This window comes from Pteronotus mesoamericanus, unplaced genomic scaffold (genome assembly GCF_021234165.1).
Source record: "Pteronotus mesoamericanus isolate MK-2021 breed Mesoamerican mustached bat unplaced genomic scaffold, CSHL_Meso_final contig_702, whole genome shotgun sequence".
Lineage (NCBI taxonomy): Eukaryota > Metazoa > Chordata > Mammalia > Chiroptera > Mormoopidae > Pteronotus > Pteronotus mesoamericanus.
Window position 1 is genome coordinate 1,402,900 of NW_026555239.1, and position 24,783 is coordinate 1,427,682.

Genomic DNA, 24,783 nt, shown 5'->3' on the forward strand with positions numbered 1-24,783 from the left:
TTTTAAGGTAGATTGATTTTTTTTTTATCTTACACATTTCTTCTCTAGTTTGTTATACAGCATGTTTCTTATCCTCTGCCAAGTTACCAGCAATTTTAACTTTGGTACCAGGCTAAAAACTCTTTTGTACCAGAGAGACATCACCTCCATTTGAAATTTAATACTATGTATTGAAAATAACTACAAAAAACAGCTATCACACCTAGATTATGAAATAAAGCTAGAAACAAAGAAAGCCATATCGTGTTCTCATCATGTACATGTCAGCACATTTGACTTTCTTTTTTTTCCCTTATGATCAGCCTTTATTTGACTTTCTTCTCTTCACATTTCTTTTTTTTCCATTTTTTAAATTAATTTATTTTTTTTTTCAAATACATTTGCCTCTGCCTACCCTCCACTACTTTCCCTTGCCCCCTCCCTCCCTCCCTCATCTCTTCCCCTTTGGTTTTGTCCATGAGTCCTTGCTATATGTCCCTCGACTTTCCCCCTCCCTTCCTTTTTCCCCACCCCCGCTCCTTCCCTCCCTCTTGTCTCTGTTGGTTTCTTTTCCTTTCAGTGTTGCTGGTCTTATTTCCCTTGCATCTTTGTATTGTTGGTTAGTTTCCACTTATAGGTGAGATCATATGGTATTTGTCTTTCGCCGCCTGGCTTATTTCGCTTAGCATAATGCTCTCGAGTTCCATCCATGCTGTCGTGAAGTTTAGTAGTTCTTTTTTTCTTTCTGCTGCGTAGTATTCCATTGTGTAAATGTACCATAACTTTTTGATCCAATCATCTACTGATGGGCATTTAGGTTGCTTCCAACACTTGGCTATTGTAAATTGTGCTGCTATGAACATTGGGGTGCATAGGTTCTTTTGAATTGGCGTTTTGGGATTCTGAGGGTATAGTCCCAGCAGAGGAATCACTGGATCAAAAGGCTTCCATTTTCAGCTTTTTGAGGAAATTCCACACTGCTTTCCACAATGGCTGCACCAGTCTGCATTCCCACCAACAGTGTACAAGTGTTCCCTTTTCTCCACAGCCTCGCCAGAACCTGTTGTTTGTTGATCTGTTTATGATGGCCATTCTGACTGGTGTGAGGTGGTACCTCATGGTGGTTTTGATCTGCATTTCTCTAATGGCTAGTGATGCTGAGCATCCTTTCAAATGTCTCTGGGCCCTCTGTATCTCCTCCTTGGAAAAGCATCTACCCAGGTCCTTTGCCCATTTTTTGATTGGATCATTTGTCTTCTTGGAGTGGAGTCAAGTGAGTTCTTTATATATCTTGGAGAACAAACCTCTATCTGACGTATCATTAGCAAATATATTTTCCCATATGGTTGGCTCCCTTTTCATTTTGCTGATGTTTTCTTTAGCCGTGCAGAAGCTTATTTTGATGAGGTCCCACTTGTTTATTCTTTCCTTTATGTCCCTTGCTTTAGGAGACATATCAGTGAAAAAATTGCTGCGTGGGATATCTGAGAGTTTCCTGCCAATGTTCTCCCCAGGACTTTTATGGTGTTGCGACTTATATTTAAGTCTTTTATCCATCTTGAGTTTATTTTTGTGTATGTTGTCAGCTGATGATCCAATTTCAATTTTTTGCATGTAGCCGTCCAGCTCTCCCAACACCATTTGTTGAAGAGGCTATTATTGCTCCATTTTATGCTTCTGCCCCCTTTGTCAAATATTAGATGCCCATATAGACCTGGGCTTATTTCTGGGCTTTCTATTCTGTTCCACTGGTCTATGGGTCTGTTCTTGCGCCAGTACCAGATTGTTTTGAGTATAGTGGCTTTGTAGTAGAGTTTGATGTCCGGTACTGTGATCCCTCCTACTTTGTTTTTCTTTCTCAAAATTGCTGCGGCTATTCGGGGTCATTTATGGTTCCATATAAATTTTTGAAATGTCTGTTCTATTTCTGTGAAATATGTCATTGGTATCTTAACAGGGATTGCGTTGAATCTATAAATTGCTTTGGGTAGTATGGACATTTTGATGATATTAATTCTTCCAATCCATGAGCACGGTATATGCTTCCATTTATTTGTGTCTTCCTTAATTTTTTTCTTCAATGTTGTATAGTTTTCTGCGTACAGGTCTTTTACCTCTTTGGTTAAATTTATTCCTAGGTACTTTATTTTTCTTCTTGCTATATCGAATGGTATTTTTTCTGATTTCTTCTTCTTCTATTTCATTGCTGGTGTACAAAAATGCCTTTGATTTCTGAATATTGACTTTGTATCCTGCTGTTTTGCCAAATTCACTTATTAGGTTGAGGAGTTTTTGGTAGAGTCTACAGGGTTTTCTATGTACACTATCATGGCATCTGCAAACAATGATAGCTTTACTTCCTCCTTTCTTATTTGAATGCCTTTTATCTCTTTTTCTTGTCTGACCGCTGTGGCAATACCATGTTGAAAAGAAGCGGTGAAAGCGGACATCCTTGTCGTGTTCCCGATCTTAATGGGAAAGCTTTTAGTTTTTGCCCGTTGAGTATGACGTTGGCTGTAGGTTTTTCATATATGGCCTTTATTAAGTTGAGGAATGCCCCATTTATTCCCATTTTGCTGAGTGTTTTGATCATAAATGGGTGCTGTACCTTATCGAATGCTTTTTCTGCGTCTATCAAGATGATCATGTGGTTTTTGTCTTTTCTTTTATTTATGTGATGTATTACGTTTATTGACTAGTGTATATTGAACTATCCCTGCATCCCTGGGATGAATCCCACTTGATCGTGGTGGATAATCTTTTTAATGTATTGCTGGATGCGGTTTGCCAATATTTTGTTGAGGATTTTAGCATCTATGTGAAGGGGCCAAACTTTAACACTAGGTCAAGCCTGGGCCGAAACAAGAAACTAGAACAAACAATACCCCAAGATGAAGGGAAGAATTAGAGCCCCCCCCCCCTTAGTAACAAGATAGGACAACGGCTGAGCCTTGACTCAGACAAATAGCCCATAAAAGCAGGGTCAGAGCTGAGGATAAGGGAGAAACAAATACCAAGAAAAACATATCAGGGTGCAGCCCCCATGCAGCTGGGCCAGAGTCGACAAGAATGAGGAGGAGGCATAGGGCGAGGGTTGAGCCTTGCCTCAGATACACATCCTGACCAGAGAAAGAGTAGGGGGCCCAGTAACAGCCTTGAACCTAATCAGCAAAAAAAAAAAAAAGAAAGAAAGAAGCTGCCTATTGCTAACTGCCACTTCTCGCCCTTGTATCTTGCTTGCTTGCTCTGCTTATAAAAACCCGTGTACCCTTACAGCGGGGCGCCTTTTTCCTTTCGAGGGAAAGGTGGCCCCTGCGCAGGTAAAACTTGGCCAAATAATAAAGAGTGTGTGATCAAACTCTAATTTCTGAGCTCATACTTGTGGGGATCGTAACATCTATGTTCATCAGCAAAATTGGCCTGTAGTTTTCTTTCTTTGTAGGGTCTTTATCTGGTTTTGGGATTAGGGTGATGCTGGCCTCATAAAAAGAGTTTGGGAGTCTTCCCTCCTCTTGGATTTTTTGGAATAGTTTGAGAAGGACAGGGGTTAGCTCTTCCTTAAATGTTTTGTAAAATTCTCCTGTGAAACCGCCCGGCTGAGGGCTTTTGTGTGCCGGGAGTTTCTTGATTACTGCTTCAATTTCCCCAGCTGTTATCGGTCTGTTCAAGCTTTCTGTTTCTTCCTCCTTCAGTGTTGGAAGATTATACTTTTCTAAAAATTTGTCCATTTCATCAAGGTTTTCAAATTTCTTGGCATATAATTGTTCATAGTAGTTTCTGACGATCCTTTGTATTTCTGTGGTATCAGTTGTTATTTCTCCTCTTTCATTTCTGATATTATTAATCTGGGTCCTCTCCCTTTTTTTCTTGATGAGTCTGCTTAAAGGCTTGTCAATTTTATTTATCTTTTCAAAGAACCAGCTTCTGGATTGGTTGATCCTTTGAATTGTCCTTTTCGTCTCTATGTCATTCAGTTCTGCTCTAATCTTGACTATTTCCTTCCTTCTACTTGCTCTGGGATTTATTTGTCGTTGTTTCTCCAGTTCTTGAAGTTGTAGTGTTAGGTCTTTTATTTGAAATGTTTCTATCTTTTTTTAGGGAAGCCTGTATTGCTATGAACTTCCCTCTCAGGACCACCTTTGCTGTGTCCCATAGGTTTTGGACTGTTGTCTGTTCATTTTCACTTGTTTCCAGAAATTTTTTGATTTCTTCTCTTATCTCATTATTGACCCATTCATTGTTTAATAGTGTACTGTTCAGTCTCCATGAGTTTGCAAGTGTTTGAAGTTTCTCTTTGAGGTTGATTTCCAGTTTCAAGCCCTTGTGGTCTGAGAAAAAGTTTGGTACTATTTCAATTTTCCTGAATTTGCTGAGGTTTACTTTGTGTCCTATCATGTGGTCTATCTTAGAAAAACTGCCATGAGCATTTGAAAAGAATGTGTATTTTTCTTCTTTGGGATGTAAGGTTCTATATATGTCAGTTAAATCTATTTAATTCAGTGTGTCATTCAGGTACACGATATCTTTATTAATGTTTTGTTTGGAAGATCTGTCCATTTTTGATAGTGGGGTGTTGAAATCCCCTACTATCAGTGTGTTGCTGTCTATATCTTTTTTGAAGTCATCCAACAATTTCCTTATATACTTGGGGGCTCCTATATTGGGAGTATATAAGTTTACAATGTTTATGTCTTGATAGATTCTTTCTTTAAGTATTATAAAGTGCCCCTCTGGGTCTCTTTTTATGGCCTTTGTTTTGAAATCTACTTTGTCTGATACAAGTATGGCAACCCCGGCCTTTTTCTTGCCCATTTGCTTGGAATATTTTTTTTCATCCTTTTACTTTCAATCTGTGTAGGTCTTTTGCTCTGAGGTGGGTCTCTTGTAGGCAGCATATGTGTGGGTCATGTTTTCTTATCCATTCAGCTACCCTGTGTCTTTTGATTGGGGCATTTAGTCCATTTACATTGAGAGTTATTACTGATAGAAATTTTTCATTTTTTTCTCTTTGTACCTGTGTTTTTCTCTTTCTCACTCTTTTCCTTCATCTTCTTAAACCAGTTCCTTTAGCATATCTTGGAGTGCTGGTTTGGTAGAGAATTATTCTTTTAGCCTTCTTTTGTCTGGGAAACTCCTTATTTCCCCTTCTATTTTAATTGAGAGCCTTGCTGGGTAGAGCAGCCTTGGTTGTAGGCCCTTGCTTTTCATTACTTGGAATATTTGTTGCCATTCCCTCCTGGCTTGTAGTGTTTCTGATGAGAAGTCAGCTCCTAGCCGTATCGGGGGGCCCCTTGTATGTTACTTTCTCCTTCTCCCTTGCTGCCTTGAGGATTCTCTCTTTGTCTTTGACATTTGCCATTTTAATGATGATGTGTCTTGGAGTGGACCTCTTTGAGTCCCTCTTGAGTGGGGTCCTCTGTGCCTCCTGGATCCATGAGACCCTTTCTCTCCTCAAATTAGGGAAATTTTCCATTATTACTTTTTCGAGGAGGTTCTCTATCCCTTGCTCCTCTTCTTCTCCTTCTGCTATCCCTATTATATGGATATTATTGCGTTTCAGGTTGTCCTGCATTTCCCTAAATGCCTCTTCATTCTTTTTGAGTCTTTTTTCCTTTCTTGTTCTTTCTGGGAGCTTTTTTCTACCTTATCCTCCATCTCACTGATTCAATCCTTGGCTTCATCCAGCCTGCTTTGGATTCCTTCTACTGTGTTCTTCAATTCAGAAATGGTATTCTTAATATCCTCTTGTGTCTTCTTGATAGTTTCTATGTCCTTTTCCAGGTTGATATAGTTTGTCGTAAGATCCTGATAGTTTCTCTGCAGTTTCTCATAGTTATCTTTGAGCTGGCTGAGCTCATTGAGCTTCCTTAGAACCATTGTTTTGAATTCCATATCTGATAGTTCCCTTGCCTCCATTTCATTTAGCTCTCTCTGTGGGGAGTCCCCTTTTCCACTCATTTGGGGGGAGCTTCTTTTTCTTCCCATTTTTGTGAGAGTCTATTAAGTTATTCATTCATTTATTTATTTATTTGTTTATGCTTCTGCTTCGATTGGGCTGTCTAGATTTCCTGACTTTGTGGATTAAACTTCTATGGTAGTAGGCGGGTCTTTTTATTTATTTATTATTTTTTTTTCCTTTACTTTTCTTTCTGGGCCTGCCTCTGATGATGTCAGTTGTTGACCCTGTATGACCTTGGGTCATTTGTTTGAGCCTTCCAGGAGTCTACTGTCTGTGTCTGACTCCTGCTTTTGGCAGCTCTGTGACCCCTTCAGCCAGGGATTGACTATTTCTGTGGATCGCTCTGCACTCTCACGCTGGCTCCTTGAGCGCACTCCCTCGCAGGCCGCATCGGTGCCAACCTGTGGGAGGCCTTGCCAGCCCGTGCGAACCCTCGCCAGCCCGCGCAGGTCCACACACACACTCACCAACCCTCGCCGGCCACTCGGCGCAAGTGTGCACTCCTGCACTGGGTGGTTTTGGGCTGTCTATTGTGTGCTTTTCAGCTAGATTGATTTTTTAAGAGTCAAAAGTCATTCAGAGCTCAGTGTAGTGAATAAGATGTGTCATGAAGCTAGGAATATCATTTTGAGTTTTTTAAAAAAGCAGTGATTATAAAACAATAAACTAGATTTCCTTATATGAATCATAAAAACAGCTCAGAGATGAGCTGGTTCTGCAGCAGTTCAGGGCCTCATTTCCTAAGCTTATAGTTAAGGATGCCAAACTTGCTCCCATTCCAGAGTATTAGCACCTGCTGTTCCCTGTGTCTGGAACACCCATTACATTTATTACTACCTCATTTCACTCACATCTCCGATTCAATGTTCATCTCATCCAAAAGGCCTTCCTTTATTACCTGACCTAAAATAAATCCATTACTGTCCCTTTCTGTTCCATGACACTGCTTTCCTCTAAAAAAAAAAAAAGGAATTGTCATTTCCCTGATATATAGTTTTATATCTATTTGGTTTGTGTGTCCTTAATATCTGTCTCAGTCACCAGCATATACGCTCCATGATGAAAGGGGCTTTATTTAGTGCTATAGCTCCAAATTTCTTCTAGATATCCAAATTTCAGAAAATAAATTCAATGAATATGTTTATAATAAAAGAGAAAAGAAGAGAGAGAAAAAAATGAAGAAAGGAAGAGCAAGAAAGGTAGCAGAGAAGTAGCAAAAGGGATGAAGAAATCCCGGATGAACCATAATTGGTTATTCTGCTGTTACTTCTTTTTAGTGGAGGTTTGACTCCAAGGCTTCCTTCCAATAAGAACATTTCAGAATGGGTTTATGTCTCCTTTGGGGATTTATTCCAGAGGAATGGGTGCCCTAAAGAAAGGAGTTCCATTACCTTTTAGAAGAATTTAGGTGGTTGACTATTATAATTACAGTGGCCATCATCTCTCCAGTCCACACAAGTACAGATTGAGTGAACATCTGAGAACTGACTGAGTCACACAGATACTTTAATGACTTCTAGTGGAATTAGGTTGTGTTTGTATTACTTTTAACATTTTTTAATTTTCATACTTAACTGACATTTGGATACTTGCATTTCTTTCAGGATCTTGATGAACAGATTTACATAAAGCTAGAGGCAAGCCTCTGAAAATACTTGTCACTAACTATATGCTACTCTTACTGTGCCCCTCGCTTATGGCACAGAGTTCAGATCCTTTCAAGAGACATATATCTAAGTCACATTTCATTAATGTCTCTGCATCCTCGAGCTGTCCACTCCTTATACACAGCTTATCAAAGCAGGTTTTCTACTGGAAAAGTTAGGGCAAAATGAGAGTTCCTTATGTTTTAACAAATTTGGTAGGCGAGGTTTCATTTTCCTGCTAATTTCTATTATAACATTGAAAATAAATCCTTTTTTAAAAAAGGTTCAGTAGTCCAGAATTAACATTTTAGGCAAAGGAAAGGGTTATATAACAAGGCATTGTCCTAGAAGAGTTTTAGAACAATTTTAGAATTTTGAGGTACATTTAAGAACACATCAGTTTCTTGATTTGCAGGACCAAATGGCACAAATGCACACATACCCAGATCCTAGTCTCAGAAAACAGTTCTCCTTCACATTCCAGTTATGATTGTAATCTTAAAAATCAGTCAGAATGCAAAGTAGGGAAGTCACTTGTTTAATACCTTCTATGCTCAAAGTCATTTTATTTGAATCCCAGATAACTGTATTCAGAAAATAGCCATAAAATTTTCTACTGAATTCTTCATCTTTGTTCTCTACAGTATGATATCTAATAAAGTAATATTAGAACTAGTATAATATTAACATGTTAATACTAAAAGTTATGTTTTATATTTTTTTAGTTGTCATTAAATACCTACTGCATTTTAGGCCAATGTTCATTATACGCACTTTTTTTACGTAGCCTTGCAACCTTAAGCAGCTTACGCTTCTTCTCCGAAGCAGGAACTTCTGGTGTGGGGTCAGAAGCCCAGGCTGTTGTTGAGTTACCTGTACCAGGTAATCTTTTAGAAAATGTCACAGAGCAGGAGCTACGCCATCTAGTCTGATGTGCTACTTCCCTCTCTTTATGCAGCAATTGCTTATCCATCAGCAATGATATGACTTGCTTAGACTTTTTCCGGATATAATAACCTGAAAAATACATTGAATTTCCTTAGAAAAAATTATGAATCAAGGCTGCAATTAATTTTTATTCAAAAGAAAATTAGGAAAAATGAGTATGTTAGCAAAGTGCAAAAACCTGTGACAAATAGAGGGAAATCTAAGTTTCATTAGAATTATCAATAAATATATTCCTTTTCTTATACTTCACAAAGTAAATGAACATATGATTAAATTATATCATGGACTGGCATTTCATTTTTCACATTAAATACACTTTTAAAAGCACTACTTACTCTGCAATAAATCAAACAAAATAAGCAAACAAGTGGAACGAATTAGATCTAGATGTGCTGACCTAGATGTATGACCATGACATATGGCTAAAGGTTTAAAATAATGTGCACAGCATGGTTCAAATCTGTAAAGCAAAGGGAAATATAAACCAGTATTTGTATACAGAAGAAAGAAGTGGATGGATGGATGGGTAAATAGATGGGCAGGTAGGCAACCAACTGTGTATCCACAACATTATTAATACATGTCATCTTAGAGGGGTACAACTGGGTAGAACAAGTGAAGGGAGGGCAACTGGCTTTTCTTCGGCATAAACTCCTATCAACTTGATGCCAAAAATAGAGTTCCAGAGCACAGGCCAAGACTGCATTCGATCCATGATGCTCTCTTTAATCATCTGTGTGGCTCTGAATCAGGTGGTCTCCCTGGGCCTAAGTTTCCTATCTGAGAACCCAATAAAGCTGCTCCAAGGATGGGTTAAATAACAACAATAATAAAAATAAGATGATATCTACTTCACTTCTAACAAATATGTTCTTTTTAAAAGGAAAGATGTACAGTACTAAATAAATAGTACTGGAAATAGAATAATAGATTGGGCAGCAACTGCTTTGTATCTGAAAGAGATAAAGAAAGAAAAGAGGGGAGGGGGAAAGGAAAGGAGGTAAGGTGAGATGGTGAAAAGGCAAGGGAGAGAGACATATAGAGACAAAGAGAAAGAGAAAATATGGATTCTCTGAAACAAGAAATTAAACTATACAAGAGATAAATATCCAAATATATTGTATAAAACACATCAAGATGAGCCCTGGCTGGTGTGGCTCAGTGGATTGAGTGTGAGCCTGAGAACCAAAGGGTCACCAATTCGTTTCCCAATCAGGGCTCATGCGTGGGTTGCAGGCTAGGTCCCCAGTTGGGGGTGTGCAAAAGGCAACCACACATTGATATTTCTCTCCCATTCCATCTCCCTCCCTTCCCATTTCTCTAAAAATAAATAAATAAAATCTTAAAAGCAAACATATCAAGATGAAAAGCTTGTTAGTTGAGGTGAAGGTTAAAATAAAAATAAAGCTATATACTGTTTTCAATTGGAATCTTTGGTTGTAAGTGATGAAACTCAATTTGAACTGGCTAAAGCAAAGGCCATGAGAAAACCAGGAGTTGCAACTGGGCCTCAGCTTCAAATGAAGCAGAGACTGGAAAACTACAAGGAAGGACTCTTTTCTCCTCTTCCATCTCTGCTTTTCTTTGTGTAATGCCCTTTCTCCTGTTGCAGATTGGCTTCTTCAATCTGGATATGGATATGGCCACAGAAGCTCCAGGTCCACACCTCACAGGCTGCCACCTGAGAAATCTTGCTGAAAAAGTACCATTATCGGTTGAGCCTTGAACAGCAAGAAAAAGCCAGCTATGCAGATACGCCAGAAGAAAGTCCTGCAGGAGGGAAGACCTCAGACTTCATTTCTTCAGGAAAGCCTTCTACTGAGAGATGACAACCCCCACCCACTTGCCCAACACATACGTCAGAGCTGCAGACTTGGTCAGGCCCCCTTTCACACACTCTCACAGCACCTACACTTTTATTTTTTATCCTCACTCAAGGACATGCTTATTTATTTTAGAGAGAAGGGAAGGGAGGGACAGAGAGAGGGTGAGAAACATCGATGTAAGAGAGAAACAGATCGGTTGCCTCTCTCACACACCTCAGCTGGGGACCAAACCTGCAGCCAAGGCACTTGCCCTGACTGGGAATTGAACCCTTGACCTTTTGGTTTATGGGATGACACTCCAACCGAATCACACTGGCCAGAGCTATACTTATTTTTTATAGTACTTTCACAGTTTGTAATTGCCTATTTATTTGGTGTTTTTTTTCCTCCACTAGTGTATAACATCCATGAAGGCCAGAATTACACTTGTTTAAGAGATTCTTAAAGTTTGTTAAATAAATAAATGAATACATTGAGGAAAAACTCCCCAGATGCAGGGAGGGAGTCTATATAAATTCATATCTGAACACCAAGTAAAGAGATTTAGAAACATGGTAAATTCAAAGATCCTGGGCACTGAGATGCACCAGCACAAAAGATACATACCAGACTTGTAGAATATCTATTAGGCTTCATACAAGTAGTTACAAAACATCTCAATAGTCCTCTCTCCATTCCTGACCCACTTACCTACCAAAATCTACTCTTCTGCCCATATTCCTTTCTTAGTGAATTTTACCTCCAATCTAGGCCAGAATTATGAACATTCACCTCTTCAAATTCAATAATCCATGTCTATTGATTGTACATACTAAATATCTTCTGAGTATACTCTCTCCTCTGCATCTCCCTGGTCATTTGTTGCTGTGGTATTCCAGATTATTTTTGGCCTCCCTTCCAGTCTACCCTCTATAGTGCCTCAGGGGTGGGAGTGGAGAAAGGTGTGGAGAGGGAGAGAAGCATCCCAAACATATCTAATTAAGTTATTTTCAAGTTAAAAAATAACAAAAACTCAAGTCAAGGTGCACAGTGAGTCCATGCTTCAATGTACCCCTCTGCTCTGCTCCAAATACACAGCAATAATGGACATCACCAGTCTCAAAAACAAGATAAAAATCTTCATAAGCCAGAAATATAAGAAATGAAAAGGCAGTGTACAGGGCTGAAGCCACAAGCCTGCTAGGCTCTTGATCTAACCCCACGAGTTCAGCTGTTAACTCCTCAGGTGCTAGGGAATCAGGTCTCACTCTTTGATGTTAGGGGCTATCCATGTTTGTGAGAGAAGTCTGGGAAGAAAATGAAAAAAAAAAGCCACTAATTGCTTCTTGGGCTATAATTTATTTGTAACTGTGGGTCTAGAAGCAAGAGAACACACATGCAGGCTTGAAACTAAACTAAGCCACCTGCTGGCTCAGTGACTAGATCCATAGATCCATAGATCCATGACACACACCTAGTATTATCACAGGTATGAGCCCTAAGCTACCTTCGTAAGGGCTGTATTGAAGGCTCTAAGGGAACTGGGTGGCAGGAACTGAAAAACCAACGTAAAAGGAAAAGTGAATATGGGCGGTTGGGGAATAGCACCTCCCTCAAAATAGATTTTTTAAAAACATAATGCTAATAGCCAATAAAAGAGCAATCAAAACAAATTCATTCCAAATGAAATCGGTATGCTACAGCACTATATAGGGTCTTCTATAAGTCAATAATCTATATTGTTACAGGATTTTAACAAAGATTTTTAAATAAATATGATCAAGAGAGATTAACACAGGCATCGTATACATAACAAAATCATGAGATTATGAAACAAAAGCAGGCAGGCCCTGGCCAGATGGCTCAGTTGGTTGGAGTTTCATCCTGTACACCAAAAGATTGCGAGTTCAATCCTCAGTCATGCACAAACTTATGTTGCAGGTTCGATCCCTGGTTGGGACATGTATGGGAGACAACCAATCTATGTTTCTTATTTCTTTTTTAATCTTTATTATATTTTTTATTACCATTTAGTCCCCTTATACCTCTCTTCCCCTAGCAATTACCACATTGTTGTCCATGTCCATGAATCCTTTTTCCTTTTTGCTCAGTCTCTCCATCTTCTCACCTTCTACCCCTAGATGTCATCCTGCTCTCCATCTATGAGTCTGTCCCAATTTTCCATGTTAGTTCAGTTTTTGCATTAGATTCCACATATGAGTGAAATCATATAGTATTTGCCTTTCCCTGACTGGCTTATTTCACTTACATAATGTTCTCCAGGTCCATCCATACTGTTGCAAAGGGTAAAATTTTCTTCTTTTTTTTACAGCCAAGTAGCATTCCACTGTGTAAATGTCCCACAGTTGTTTTATCCACTCATCTACTGATGGATGCTTGGGCTGTGATCTATGTTTCTTTCTCACATTGATGTCTCTCTCTCTCTCAAACTAATGACTATATCATCAGGCGAAGGTTAAAAAAAATAGGCAGAAATTAAATAAGAACAGATGGATATGAAAGGAGACAATTGAAAACTCTAGAAATGAAAACTATAGTCACTGGGATTAAAAAGAAAAAAACCCTCAATATACAAGATAAACATCAGAGTCTAACATGGAGAGAATTGGTAATTGAAAAATAGTACTAATAAATTCTTTCAAAATAGAGCACAAAAAGGCAACAAGATTAATAATATTAATTAAAAGTAATAAGGGACAGATTGCAAGGCCCCAATATTCACTCAAAAAGAAGTTTCAAAGAAGAAAATCGAGGCAATTGCAAAAAAAAAAAGCATTATTCAGAGGAATTTTACAGAAAAGACATGAATCTTCACACCAAAAATGACCTCCAAAGACCAAGCAGGATTAACAAATCTATACTTAGAAACATTTCAGAGAAACAGATTAACATTTAGGATAAAGAGAAACTCTTTGGTCCTACAACAGCCCACTAGCCATTCAGTCAGCAAACATTTACTTGACACTTCCACCAAACCAAGAAAAGAAACAGAGATACAGATAAAATAATCTCAGCCCTCTGAACACCCAAAGCACAGTGAAAGGGACCACCATGTTAATGCCATTACAGTTGTATGATGTGCACTGCAGTAGACATGTGGACATGCCGTTACAGATGGGCAGAAACTGCTGAACCCTAAAGACAGTGGAAAAGACTGTCCAAGTGAATGTTTGCACTGAGTTTTATTTCAGCATGAACATATGTTGCAGGAAATAGGAATCATAAGAGTAAAAATGTCAAGGACTAATGTATTACCTAACATTGGCTGATGCTTTACTAACTGCTTTTCCGACATTATCGCTAATCTTCATAACAACCAGAGTTTATGAAGTCCATTTTACACATGAAGAAAGTAAGTTTATAATGAGTAAGAAACTCTCAAAGTCATAAGGTTAATAAGTAGAAAGTAGAAATTGGTTCTTTAAAAATAACAAAATATAGACTTTAATTACTTTGACTTTATTATTTTCTTTGATGAGAACCTTGAGGAGACAGTGATTCTGTTGAGACAGCACTGAAGTGCTACACTGGTTACTCTCTCTTTTTTGCTTACTGTGCTCTGTTGTCCCTGTGAGTACAATAAATAAAGACCACTGGGACTTCCAGTCAAGATGGAGGCATAGGTAGATACGCTTTGCTTCTTCGCACAACTAAAAGAAGGACAAGAACAAATTTAGAAACAAAAAACAACCAGAACTGCCAGAAAATTGAACTGTATAGAAGTCTCACCAAGGAATTAAAGAAGAAATATTCATCCATACTGGTAGGAGGGGTGAAGACAGACAGTCAGGGCAGAGAGGATGCGCAGCAAGGCAACAGACTGGGTGGGCGAGGCAGCAGCTGGTGGACCAAGTGGTCCCACATTCGCATGTGGATAAGCCAGAAGGATCAACTGGGGAGCAAGAAAGACCACACAACCAGTGTTCCAGAGTAGGAAAAGAAAGCCTCAAAACCTCTGGCTGTAAAAATCAGTGGGGGTTATGGTGGCAGGAGGAACTCCCATCCTCACAGGGGAGTCCATTGGAGAGACCCACAGAATCCTTGAATGTACACAAACCCACCACCTTGGAATCAGCACCAGAAGGGCCCAATTTGCTTGTGGGTAACAGGGGAAGTGACTGAAAGCAGGGCAAGAGCTGAGCAAGTGGCATTGTTCCCTCTCTGACCCCTCCTCCACATATAGCACTACAACGCAGCAATGTGGGTTGCCCTGCCCTGGCAAATACCTAAGGCTCCATCCCTTACAATGTAGCAGGTGAGCTGAGACAAAGAAATATGGCCCAAATGAAAGAACAGATCAAAACTCCAGAAAAAGAATAAAGCAACAAGGAAATAGCTGATCTGTCAGATGCAGAGTTCAAAACACTGGTGATCAGGATTCTCACAGAAATGACTGAGTACAGACATAAAATAGAGGAAGTAGTGAAGGCTATGCAAAGTGAAACAAAGAAAAATATACAAGGAACCAACAGTTAAGGAAGGAAACCGGGACTCAAATAAACTATTTGGAGCAGAAGGAAGAAATAAACGTTCAACTGGAACAGAATGAAGAAACAAAAATTCAAAAAAATGAGGGGAGCCTTAGGAACCTCTGGGACAACTTTAAACATTCCAACATCTGAATCATAGGGGTGCCAGAAGGAGAAGAGGAAGTCCAAGAAATTGAAAACCTATTTGAAAAAATTATGAAGGAAAACTTCCCCAATCTGGTGAAGGAAATAGACATGCAAGTCCAGGAAGCTCAGAGAGTCCCAAAGAAATTGGACCCACAGGAAGACACCAAGACACATCATAATTCAGTTTCCCAAGATTAAGGATAAGGAGAGAATCTTCAAAGCAGCAAGAGAAAAGGGGAGAGTTCCCTACAAAGGAGTTCCCATAAGACTACCAGCTGATTTCTCAAAAGAAATCTTACAGGCAAGAAGGGGTGGGAAAGAAGTATTGAAAGTCATGAAAGACAAGGACCTACATCCAAGATTACTCTATCCAACAAAGCTATCATTTAGAATGGAAGGTCAGATAAAGTGCTTCCCAGGTAAGGTAAAGTTAAAGGAGTTCATCATCACCAAGCCATTATTATATGAAATGTTAAAGGGACTTACCTAAGAAAAAGATCAAAACTATGAACAGTAAAATTACAACGAATTGACAACAAATGAACCTAAAAAACAAAAATAAAGTAAGCAAATAACTAGAACAGGAACAGAATCACAGAAATGGAGATCACATGGAGGGTTATCACTGGGGAGGAAGTGGGGGAAGAATGGGGGAAAAGGTACAGGGAATAAGAAGCATGACTGGTGGGTACAGAGTGGACAGGGGGAGGTTGGCAGTGGTGTAGGAAGTGGAGAAGCCAGGGAACTTATGTGTACAACCCATGGACATAAACTAAGGGAGGGGAGAGAAGAACGCAACACCTATAATAGCAAAATCAATAAAATATACTTAAAAATAATAAAATACAATAAATAAAAATAAAAAAAAAACAAATACTGCTGTAGCAAGGCTAGCTGAGCAGGCACATTTAAGTTTTAAGAAGTCATGGTTTGCTTCTTGTTATGAATATCAATATGGCTATGTTTGTTGAAAAGGAGTAAAAGGCAATACAAAATACTTAACTGTTTTAAGCATAAAAGTTTTTGTTTAAACTTACAATAATTTAACTTTTAACAAAAACAGAACAGACTTATGACCCAAAGCCTATAATGAAAGTTTGTTAAAAGAACTTCATTTGTTCATCAAGACTATACAACTGTCTGTCACGAGAGATCACATTTGTTCACATAAACTATAAAAGAATGTAGCAGCCTTGTGTTGTTAATTAACCCACCTCTCTGTGAGCACACCTATATTGCTTAATTAATCCACCACCATCTCTCAAATGGGCTGGATGTTTAGAGAATTTTGGTGATTGCTCTGACAGCTATAGAAAAAAAAAATTGCTGCACTTTGAAGCTAGATATTTTTTCCCCCACAGTGCTGAACCACTATGTTATCCTGACTGGGAATTATCTGCCTGACACCATGACACATGCAGTCCCTTCTGTACAAAAAGTCATACCCCCAAATTTTAGTTATTTGGCTTTTAGAGACTTAATATGGCTAACCAACATCTAAAGTAACTTTTTTTTACATTTAAAATATTTCCTTTTTTTTTAGCTTAACTCTTTTCAGATATCTTGGCTCTATTCAATTCATTATGGCCACCTTCAAAAAGAAAATCCCTTTTTCCTGCTATTTTCCCAGGCTCTCTCTTTCTTTAAATACTTTCAGGACCCAAGTACCTGGCGTTTTCTCCTCTTCTATGAGAACCTGAACTCAACAAACAACCTATTCCTCATAAAAATGTTTTAATACTTTATAAACTAGTGTAAATTAAAATAAATGTCTTATGTCTTCCAGAATCTCTGCCTTTTACATTTCAGTCTTAAGTTAAAGTTAAGTCTTCAGTCTTCAATTTAAGTTAAGTCTTAACTCTGACTTAAAAGGCTTAGTTCTTACTCCAAGGCATTCAAACTTTTGCAAACATAGGGGTGTATATATTCTTTTGAATTAGTGTTTTGTGTTTCTTTCAACATCTTCCCAGAAGTGGAATCACTGGGTCATAAGGCAGCTCCTTATTAATTTTTTGAGGTAACTCCATACTCCTTCCACAGTGGCTGCAACAATCTGCATTGCTACCAACAATGCACAAGGGTTCCCTTTTCTCCACATCTTCACCAACACTTGTTCATTGATTTATTGGTGATAACCACTCTCACAGGTGTGAGAAGATATCTCATTGTAGTTTTAATTTGCATTACTCTGATGATTAGTTATGTTTTCTTATGTCTATTGGCCATCTGTATGTCCTTTTTTGGAGAAGTGTATGTGTAGGTCTTTTGCTCACCTGAAACCTGTATGATTTCATTAACTAATGTCATCTAATTAATTCAATTTAAAGAAAAAACCTATTTGAAAAAATAATCATGGAAAACTTTCCTAATCTTGCTGAAGGAAATAGACATACAAGTCCAGGAAGTGCAGAGGGTCCCAAACAAGATGAATCCAAAGAGAACCACACCAAGACACATCATAATTAAAAAGCCAAAGATTAAAGACAAAGAGAATCTTAAAAGCAGTAACAGAAAAGCAGTTAGTTATCTACAAGAGAGCTCCTATAAGATTGTTAGCTGACTTCTCAAAAAAAAAATTTGCAGGCCAGTGGGATTGGCATAAAATATCCAAAGTGATATAAAGCAAGGACCTATGACCAAGATTACCCAGAAAAGCTGTCAAAAGACAAATAAAGAGCTACCCAGACAAGAAAAAACTAAGGGAGTGCATCATCACCAAATCAGTATTACGAGAAATGTTAAAGGGCCTTCTTTAAGAAGAAAAAGAAAAAAATATATGAACAATAAAATGGGAATAAATACACATCTACCAATAATTACTTTAAATGCAAATGGATTAAATGCTCCAATCAAAAGACATATGGTAGGTGAACGAATAAAAAAACAAGACCCTGCATATGCTGTCTGTAAGGGACTCACTTCAGATCAAAAGACACATGCAGACAGAAAGTAAAGGGATGTTGAAAAGATGTTTATGAAAATGGAAACAAAACAACAAAATATCTGGGGTAGCAATACTTATACAAAATACACTTTAAAACAAAGGCTATAACAAGAAACAATGAAGGACCCAGCAATTCCACTTCTAGGTATTTATCTGAAGAAACCCAAACACTAAATTGAAAATACATATGCATCCATATGTTCACGGCAGCATTACTTATGATAGTCAAGATAGGGAAACAACCTAAGTGTCCATCAACAAATGAATAGATAAAGAAATGGTGCATATATTTGTTGAAATATGACTCAGCCATAAAAAAAGAATAAAATCTTGCCATCTGCAACAACATGGATTGACCTACAGGGTGTTATGCTGAGTGAAATAAGTCAGACAGCGTAAGGCAAATGCCATTATATGGCATCAGATGTGAAATCTAAGTGAAACCTAAAAAACAAAATAAATGAACAAGCAGACCAGAAACAGACTCATAGAGAGAGAGAACATTTTGAGGATTGCCAGATGGGTGGGGAGTTGAGAGGATAAGTGAAAAAGGTGAAGGGATTAAGAAGTACAAACTGGTAGTTACAGAACAGCAGTGGGGATGTAAAGTACATCATAGAGAATATAGACAACAATATTATAATAACTATGTATGGGGTCAGATGCATACTAGGTGTATCAGTGTGATCACTTCATAAGTTATATAAATGTCTAATCACTGGGTGTACACTTGAAATATAATATTCTATGTCAACTGTAATTGAAAAATAAAATATTACATATTTTTAAAGGAGTAGAAAGGTATGTTGGGAACATGTTAAGGGGCCTGACTTTATCCTGAGAACCAGTGGTTTCCAAACTCTTTTGACTGCACATCCCCTCAATAACAAATGTTTGTGCATGTCTCCACCTCAAATACATATTCATTTATTTACGTATAAATTAAATAATGCCAAGATCTACTACTTGAATATGTTATACTCATTAGGAAACAAAAAGAGAAATATGTAAAAAATAAAATGAAAAAAGTAATATTTCCCCCAATGTAATCATTTTTCATTAGTATTTATTAAATAAATGAATATGTACCAATATTATCAATAACTAATGTATCTTCCATAATCAACAAATGAATATATTATGTTTTTGTTGACAATTAAGCTCTAACTTGCATTTTTTCTTGCTCTCTTGGTGCTAACAAATCACCAGAGTATTTACTAAGTCCAACGTAATATCCTCATGCTTACTTCTTTGACCCTAAGCTCAACTGTCAGTAAATCTGAAAGACATTTATGACAGTGGATTTAAATATATCCATATACTATATACCATACCTTTACATATAAAAGGTATACATGCATAAATAGGTTTGTCTGTATATTTATAACTGCATGTTTATCTGTTTTATCTCTCAAATAGCTTATGAACTCTTTACAACAGGGGCTGATCCTCTCTTTTCCACTAAAAAAAAAAAAATACCCATCAGTGTTTAATACAGTGATAAAATAGCTGTTCTGTAAAATGCAAGGATGATTATATTGTATTCACTATTCAAAAATTATGTCTTTTAAGAGCCTAACTCTTGGTAAAATAAAATTTAAATTAGTATTATAATTTTTTGTAAAATTTAATCCTTATGGAAGTTGATGTCTTTACAATTTCTGGATTAAGAAGCACAGCATGATCAAAACCCAAGAAGATTTTCTCAAATTTCATCATTAAAATGCAAACCTTATCTAAAATAAATAGTAAAAAAAATAGAGGCTATACACCATGATCAAGTGGAATTTATGCTAGGAATGTAATTTTCACCTATGAAAAGCAATTAATGTAAAACAATATTAACAGAACATAATATTTATTACGTATAAATACATTTATACGTAAATAAATGTATATGTATTGGAGGTGGAGATATGCACAAACATTTGTTATAAAGGGAAAAAAACACATACTCATCTGAATAGACACAGAAAAGCATTTGAAAAAAGTCAACACCCCTCCCTGATTTAAAAAAAATTCAACAAACTAGGAATAGAAAACTTTTCAACCTAATAAAGAACATCTATGAAAAATCCACACCTAACATCGTATTTAATGGCAAAAGACTGAAAGGTTTCCTCTTAACATCAGGAACAAGACAAGGATGTCTGCTCTTACCAATTTTATTCATCTCTGTTCAGGAGGTTTCAGCCAGGGAAAATAAGGAAGAAAAAGAAATAAGAGGCATCCAGATTGGAAAGGAAGAAATAAAACCCTTTTATTTGTAGATGATACGATCTTGCATGTAAGAAATCCTAAGGAATCTACCAAAACAAACAATTACAGCTAATAAACGAGTTCATCAAAGTAGCAGGATACCAGAGGAATATACAAAAATCAGTTGTTCAGTTGTATTTCTATACATTAGCAATAAACAATCTGAAAATGCAAATAGGAAAATAATTCCATCAAAGAGAATAAAATACATAGAAATAAATTTAAAAAAGAAGTATAAGGCTTATACACTTAAAACCACAAAACATTTATAAAAAAAATGAAAGACCTAAATAAAAGGAAAGCCATCCTGTGTTCATAGATTGAAGGAATTGGTGTTAAGATGGACATACTCCCAAAACCGATCTATACATTCAATGCCATCTCAATCAAAATTCTCACTGTCTTTTTTGTAGATATTGACAAGCTGATGCTAAACTTGATATGGAAATGCAAGGGACCCAGAATAGCCAAAATAATATTGAAAAAGAACAAAGCTGGAAGACTCACACTCCTTTATTTCAAAATTTTACTGCAAAGCTAGAGTAATCAAAACTATGTGGCACTGGCATAACAATAGAAATGTAGATAAATGGAACAGAATTGAGAGTACAGAAATAAAGGAGCCAAACTAATTCAATGGGGGGAAAAACAGTCTTTTCAGCAAATAGTAATGGGACAATAAGACATCTACATGCAAAAGAAAAAGGTTGGACCTCTAACTCACACCATATACAAAATGAACTCAAAATGAATCCAGGATCTAAATGGAGGAACTTAAATGATAAAACTCTTAGAAGAAAACATAGGTATAAATCCTTGTGACCCTAGATTAGGCAATGATTTCTTACACATACTTAAAGCACAAGCAATTAAAGGAAAAACGGAAAAATTGGAGTTCATCAAAATTTAACCAAGAAAATAAAAAGACAACCTAGAGAATGGGAGAAGATATTTGCAAATCACTTATCTGATAGGGTCTTGTATCCAGAATATGTAAAGAACTATGAAAATCCAACAATAAAAAAACAATAATCTAGTTAAAAGTAGACAAGGGATTTGAACAGACATTTCTCCAAAGATATAAATGGCCAAGAAGGACACGAAAAGATGCTCAACGATGAGATACTACTTCATATCCACTAAGCGGGAGGATGATAATAAAAAAGACAGACAATAACAAGTGTTAGCAATGATATAAAGAAGTAGGAATGATCTTACATTGCTGGTGGGAATGTAAAGTGGTGAAGCTGCTAAGGAAAACAGTTCAGCAGTTCCTCAAAAAGCTAAAACATTGAATTACTATATGATCCAGCAATTCCATTCCTAAGTATATACATCCAAAAGAATTGGAAGCAAGAACTCAAACTGTTACTTGCACACTAGTGTTCACTGCAGTATTCACGACAGCCAAAAGGTAGAAGCAACCTAAGAACCCATCAGCAAATGAATAAACAAAATGTGGTATGTATATACAATGGAATATTATTTTGCTATAAAAAAGAAATAAAATTCTGCTACATCTTACAACATGAATGAACTTTGAGAATATTATATTAAATGAAATAAGTCAGACATAAAAGGAAAAATAATGTATGATTACATTTACATGAGGTATATCCATAATAGGCAAATTTATATACAGACAGAGTAGATTAGAGTTAGCAGGGGAGTTATACTTAATGGTTATGGAGTTTCTTTCTGGGGTGATAAAAAATGTTTTGGAAACAGTGGAGATGGTTATGCAGCACTGTGAATGTAATTAACGTCCTTGAATTGTACATTTAAAATGGTAAATTTTATATGTTTTTTAAGTTTTAAAAATAATATACCAAAGCCATAGAATTGTACACTTTAAATGAGTGAATTAGATGGTACTGTACATGACATAATCTAAACAAAAACTGTTTTTTTTTAAAGTGAAGGGAAAAACAAGAGAAATGAAGTCTCTCAAGCTATAAAAAGACATCGAAGAATCTTAAATGCATATTGCTAAGTGGAAGAAACTAGTCTGAAAAAGCTACATACCATATGATTCCAACTATATGGATTCGGGGAAAGGCACAAGCTATGGAGACAGTAAAAAGACCAGTGGTTGTCAAAGGCTGGGTGAGAGGGGGAGATGAGTAGGTGGAGCACAGGGCATTTCCCAGGCAGTAAAACTATTCTGTGTGGTAATGCAATGGTAGATACATAACATTATACATTTTTAGACCCAGAGAAATGTAGAACACAGTGAACCTTGATATAAACTAAGGGCTTTAGTTAATAATCATGTACTAATATTGGTTCATCAATTGTAACAAAGGTACCACACTAATGCAAGATGTTTAATAGAAGAAACCATGTGAGGGTAGGGAAGGGTTCATAAGAATTCTGCACTCCGCATAATTTTTCTGTAAACCTAAAAGTACTCTTAAAAAAGTCTATTTTTAAAATGTATACTTAACACTGACATTGCACTGAATTTTATCCTTATCTCATGATTCATAAGGCTCTTCACTTTAACACAAGTGATAATTTTACATTGGATGGTAAGTGCTGATTGTTTTACCACTGTAGAAAATCAGGTATTATTGAATCATCTCAGCTCTGTATTCTATACACCCATCCCCTACTTCACCTCCTCCTCCAGCCCCGACAAAATTATTTCATGACCTAATTTTTTTGTATTCATAAAACTACTTGAATCTACCTAGTCTTTGAAGATTCCAGTCTTTAGAAACTTCCTTAATGACTACATTCCAATCAAATTATAATTATGAGTTACAGTGACATTATTATACCAATTTGCCATGCCTCCTGTTTTATTCATTTCCCTTATTTTCTATGAGGTATCATTTTATCAGGAACCTAAGTGTTGATTTTACATATCCTTTTGGGAAAAAAAAAATATTGTTCTCCAAGGCTCTCAAGTCAACAAAAAGGATTAAACTGGAAACCACAGCTTCCAGAGGAAAGGTAGCTAATCACTTAACAACAACTTCCCCCCGCCCCGCCCCCCCCGCCCCCCGTCTTCTGGTTTAAAACGATTCTCTCTCAAACTCCTAATCTTTATTGGCACACTGTATAAGCTTCTTTAACTGTTACCTTGGTCTTTTCCAGCTTCATCTATGTGTTGAAAATCTTCTAGCATTTTAAGGTTACAGAACCCCTTTATGCAAAACTCAATAACTTCCTTTGATCCATTCTTGATGAGATAATCCAGTAGCATAAGGGATTTATACACATGGCGCCAGTTCTTCCCATGGTCGTTTAGTCTCTGCCATAGCATATTCATAATCTCCGAGAGAGAAATTGCATTGAAAGTCAGGTCACTGATAGCTAACATCAGAGAACCAGAAGGACCCCAAGGATCGTTAGAAGTTGCTTCCCTGACTTTTATTTCAGCGTCTGAGTAATTTTTCACAAAGTTTTTCACTTGCCTCTTGAATGCCATAGGTAAGACAAGTTTGAAGGTGGGATAGAGAATGTGAGCAATGAAATAGGAGTTTATGTAACTGATTTATAAAACCCCTGATAGGTAGTTGATCCCTGTTTCTGCTGCTTCCAAATACAAATGATTAATCATCATCTTGACAAGGCATCAATTTCCTGCAAAGGAAAACACACACACAAACAAAATGTAAGTTAATTTTTTTTTAATGTCCACAGAACACCAAGTCAGTCTGAAAAATCTAGCTTTAGTTTTAAGTCAGGCTCTCACTTACATCAGCTAGAACTGAAGGTACTATAGAAATGTTCCCAGGATCATTACGGGAAAATGTCTCATAAGAGACTGGCCTACTTTATTTAGAGAAATAGTTGTCTTTCTAGTCCCAAAGTTTCCTGCAGAAAATATCACTCATCCTCTTTGGCCAGAAATAAAATCATTATAAAGCATTTAATGGGCAGTGGACAACTTAGCATAAAAAAAGGAACTTGGGCTCTGACATCTCATGCTTAAGATTTGTTGTCATGTAAAAAAATATTAAGTTCTAAAAGTAATTAAGATGGTAAAATTGAGTCTTAGAGTCACCAAGTAACCCTATGGTCATATTATTTTTAGAACTGCAAGTCATCAGAATCAGATCCAAATATGGTCTGCTTTCATGTTAATCAAAAAGGGGAAGGGTCACCGACTACTAGGATAACTACTTGTCCCTCAGTGGACTCCACATCTGGTTCCTAAACCAGTATTTCAGTCCTGGTAAGACTAGTAAGTTCAAGGAAGAGGTTAAATTACTTTCTTTACTTCACCTTAGAGAAGAAAGTCTGAGTTTAGAATTAAACAGTGTCAGTAGTATGATTCAAACAGTGTAAGAATTTTCCTAAAATCTGGAGTGATCAGTATGTCTCTCTCAGATCTCAAAACAAGTGCACAAAGAAAGGCCCATGTAGGCTGATACAAAAATACATGAAAACTTGAAAGGGGTATGCAGCTCCAAAACTTTAAACGATTCTTGTGAATGATCAATTCACAAGTTTATATGAAACTATTCCCTTTCTTCTTTTTCATTATTTTGCATTAAGTGGAGTCTGTTAGTTTGCAATTTCCCTAGTGATTCAGCACTGGTGGCCATCAAAATGGTGTACCACAAACTGATTTCAGGCCCTGTGAGCAGCATGG

The 24,783-nt window shown here is 37.0% G+C and overlaps 1 protein-coding gene across 1 annotated transcript in view; it reads right to left on the bottom strand.

Annotated features, from left to right (window-relative positions):
* The window catches only part of ENTHD1 (ENTH domain containing 1), a 101,423-nt gene extending 77,810 nt beyond the window's left edge, over positions 1 to 23,613 (bottom strand). The window contains exons 1-2 of the mRNA XM_054582546.1: positions 23,265 to 23,613; positions 8,359 to 8,601 (exon numbers count right to left, since the gene is read on the bottom strand). Of these exons, the coding sequence (XP_054438521.1) occupies positions 8,359 to 8,601; positions 23,265 to 23,613 (592 nt within the window). The remainder of the gene's footprint in view (positions 1 to 8,358; positions 8,602 to 23,264) is intronic.
* Positions 23,614 to 24,783: the final 1,170 nt, after the last annotated feature.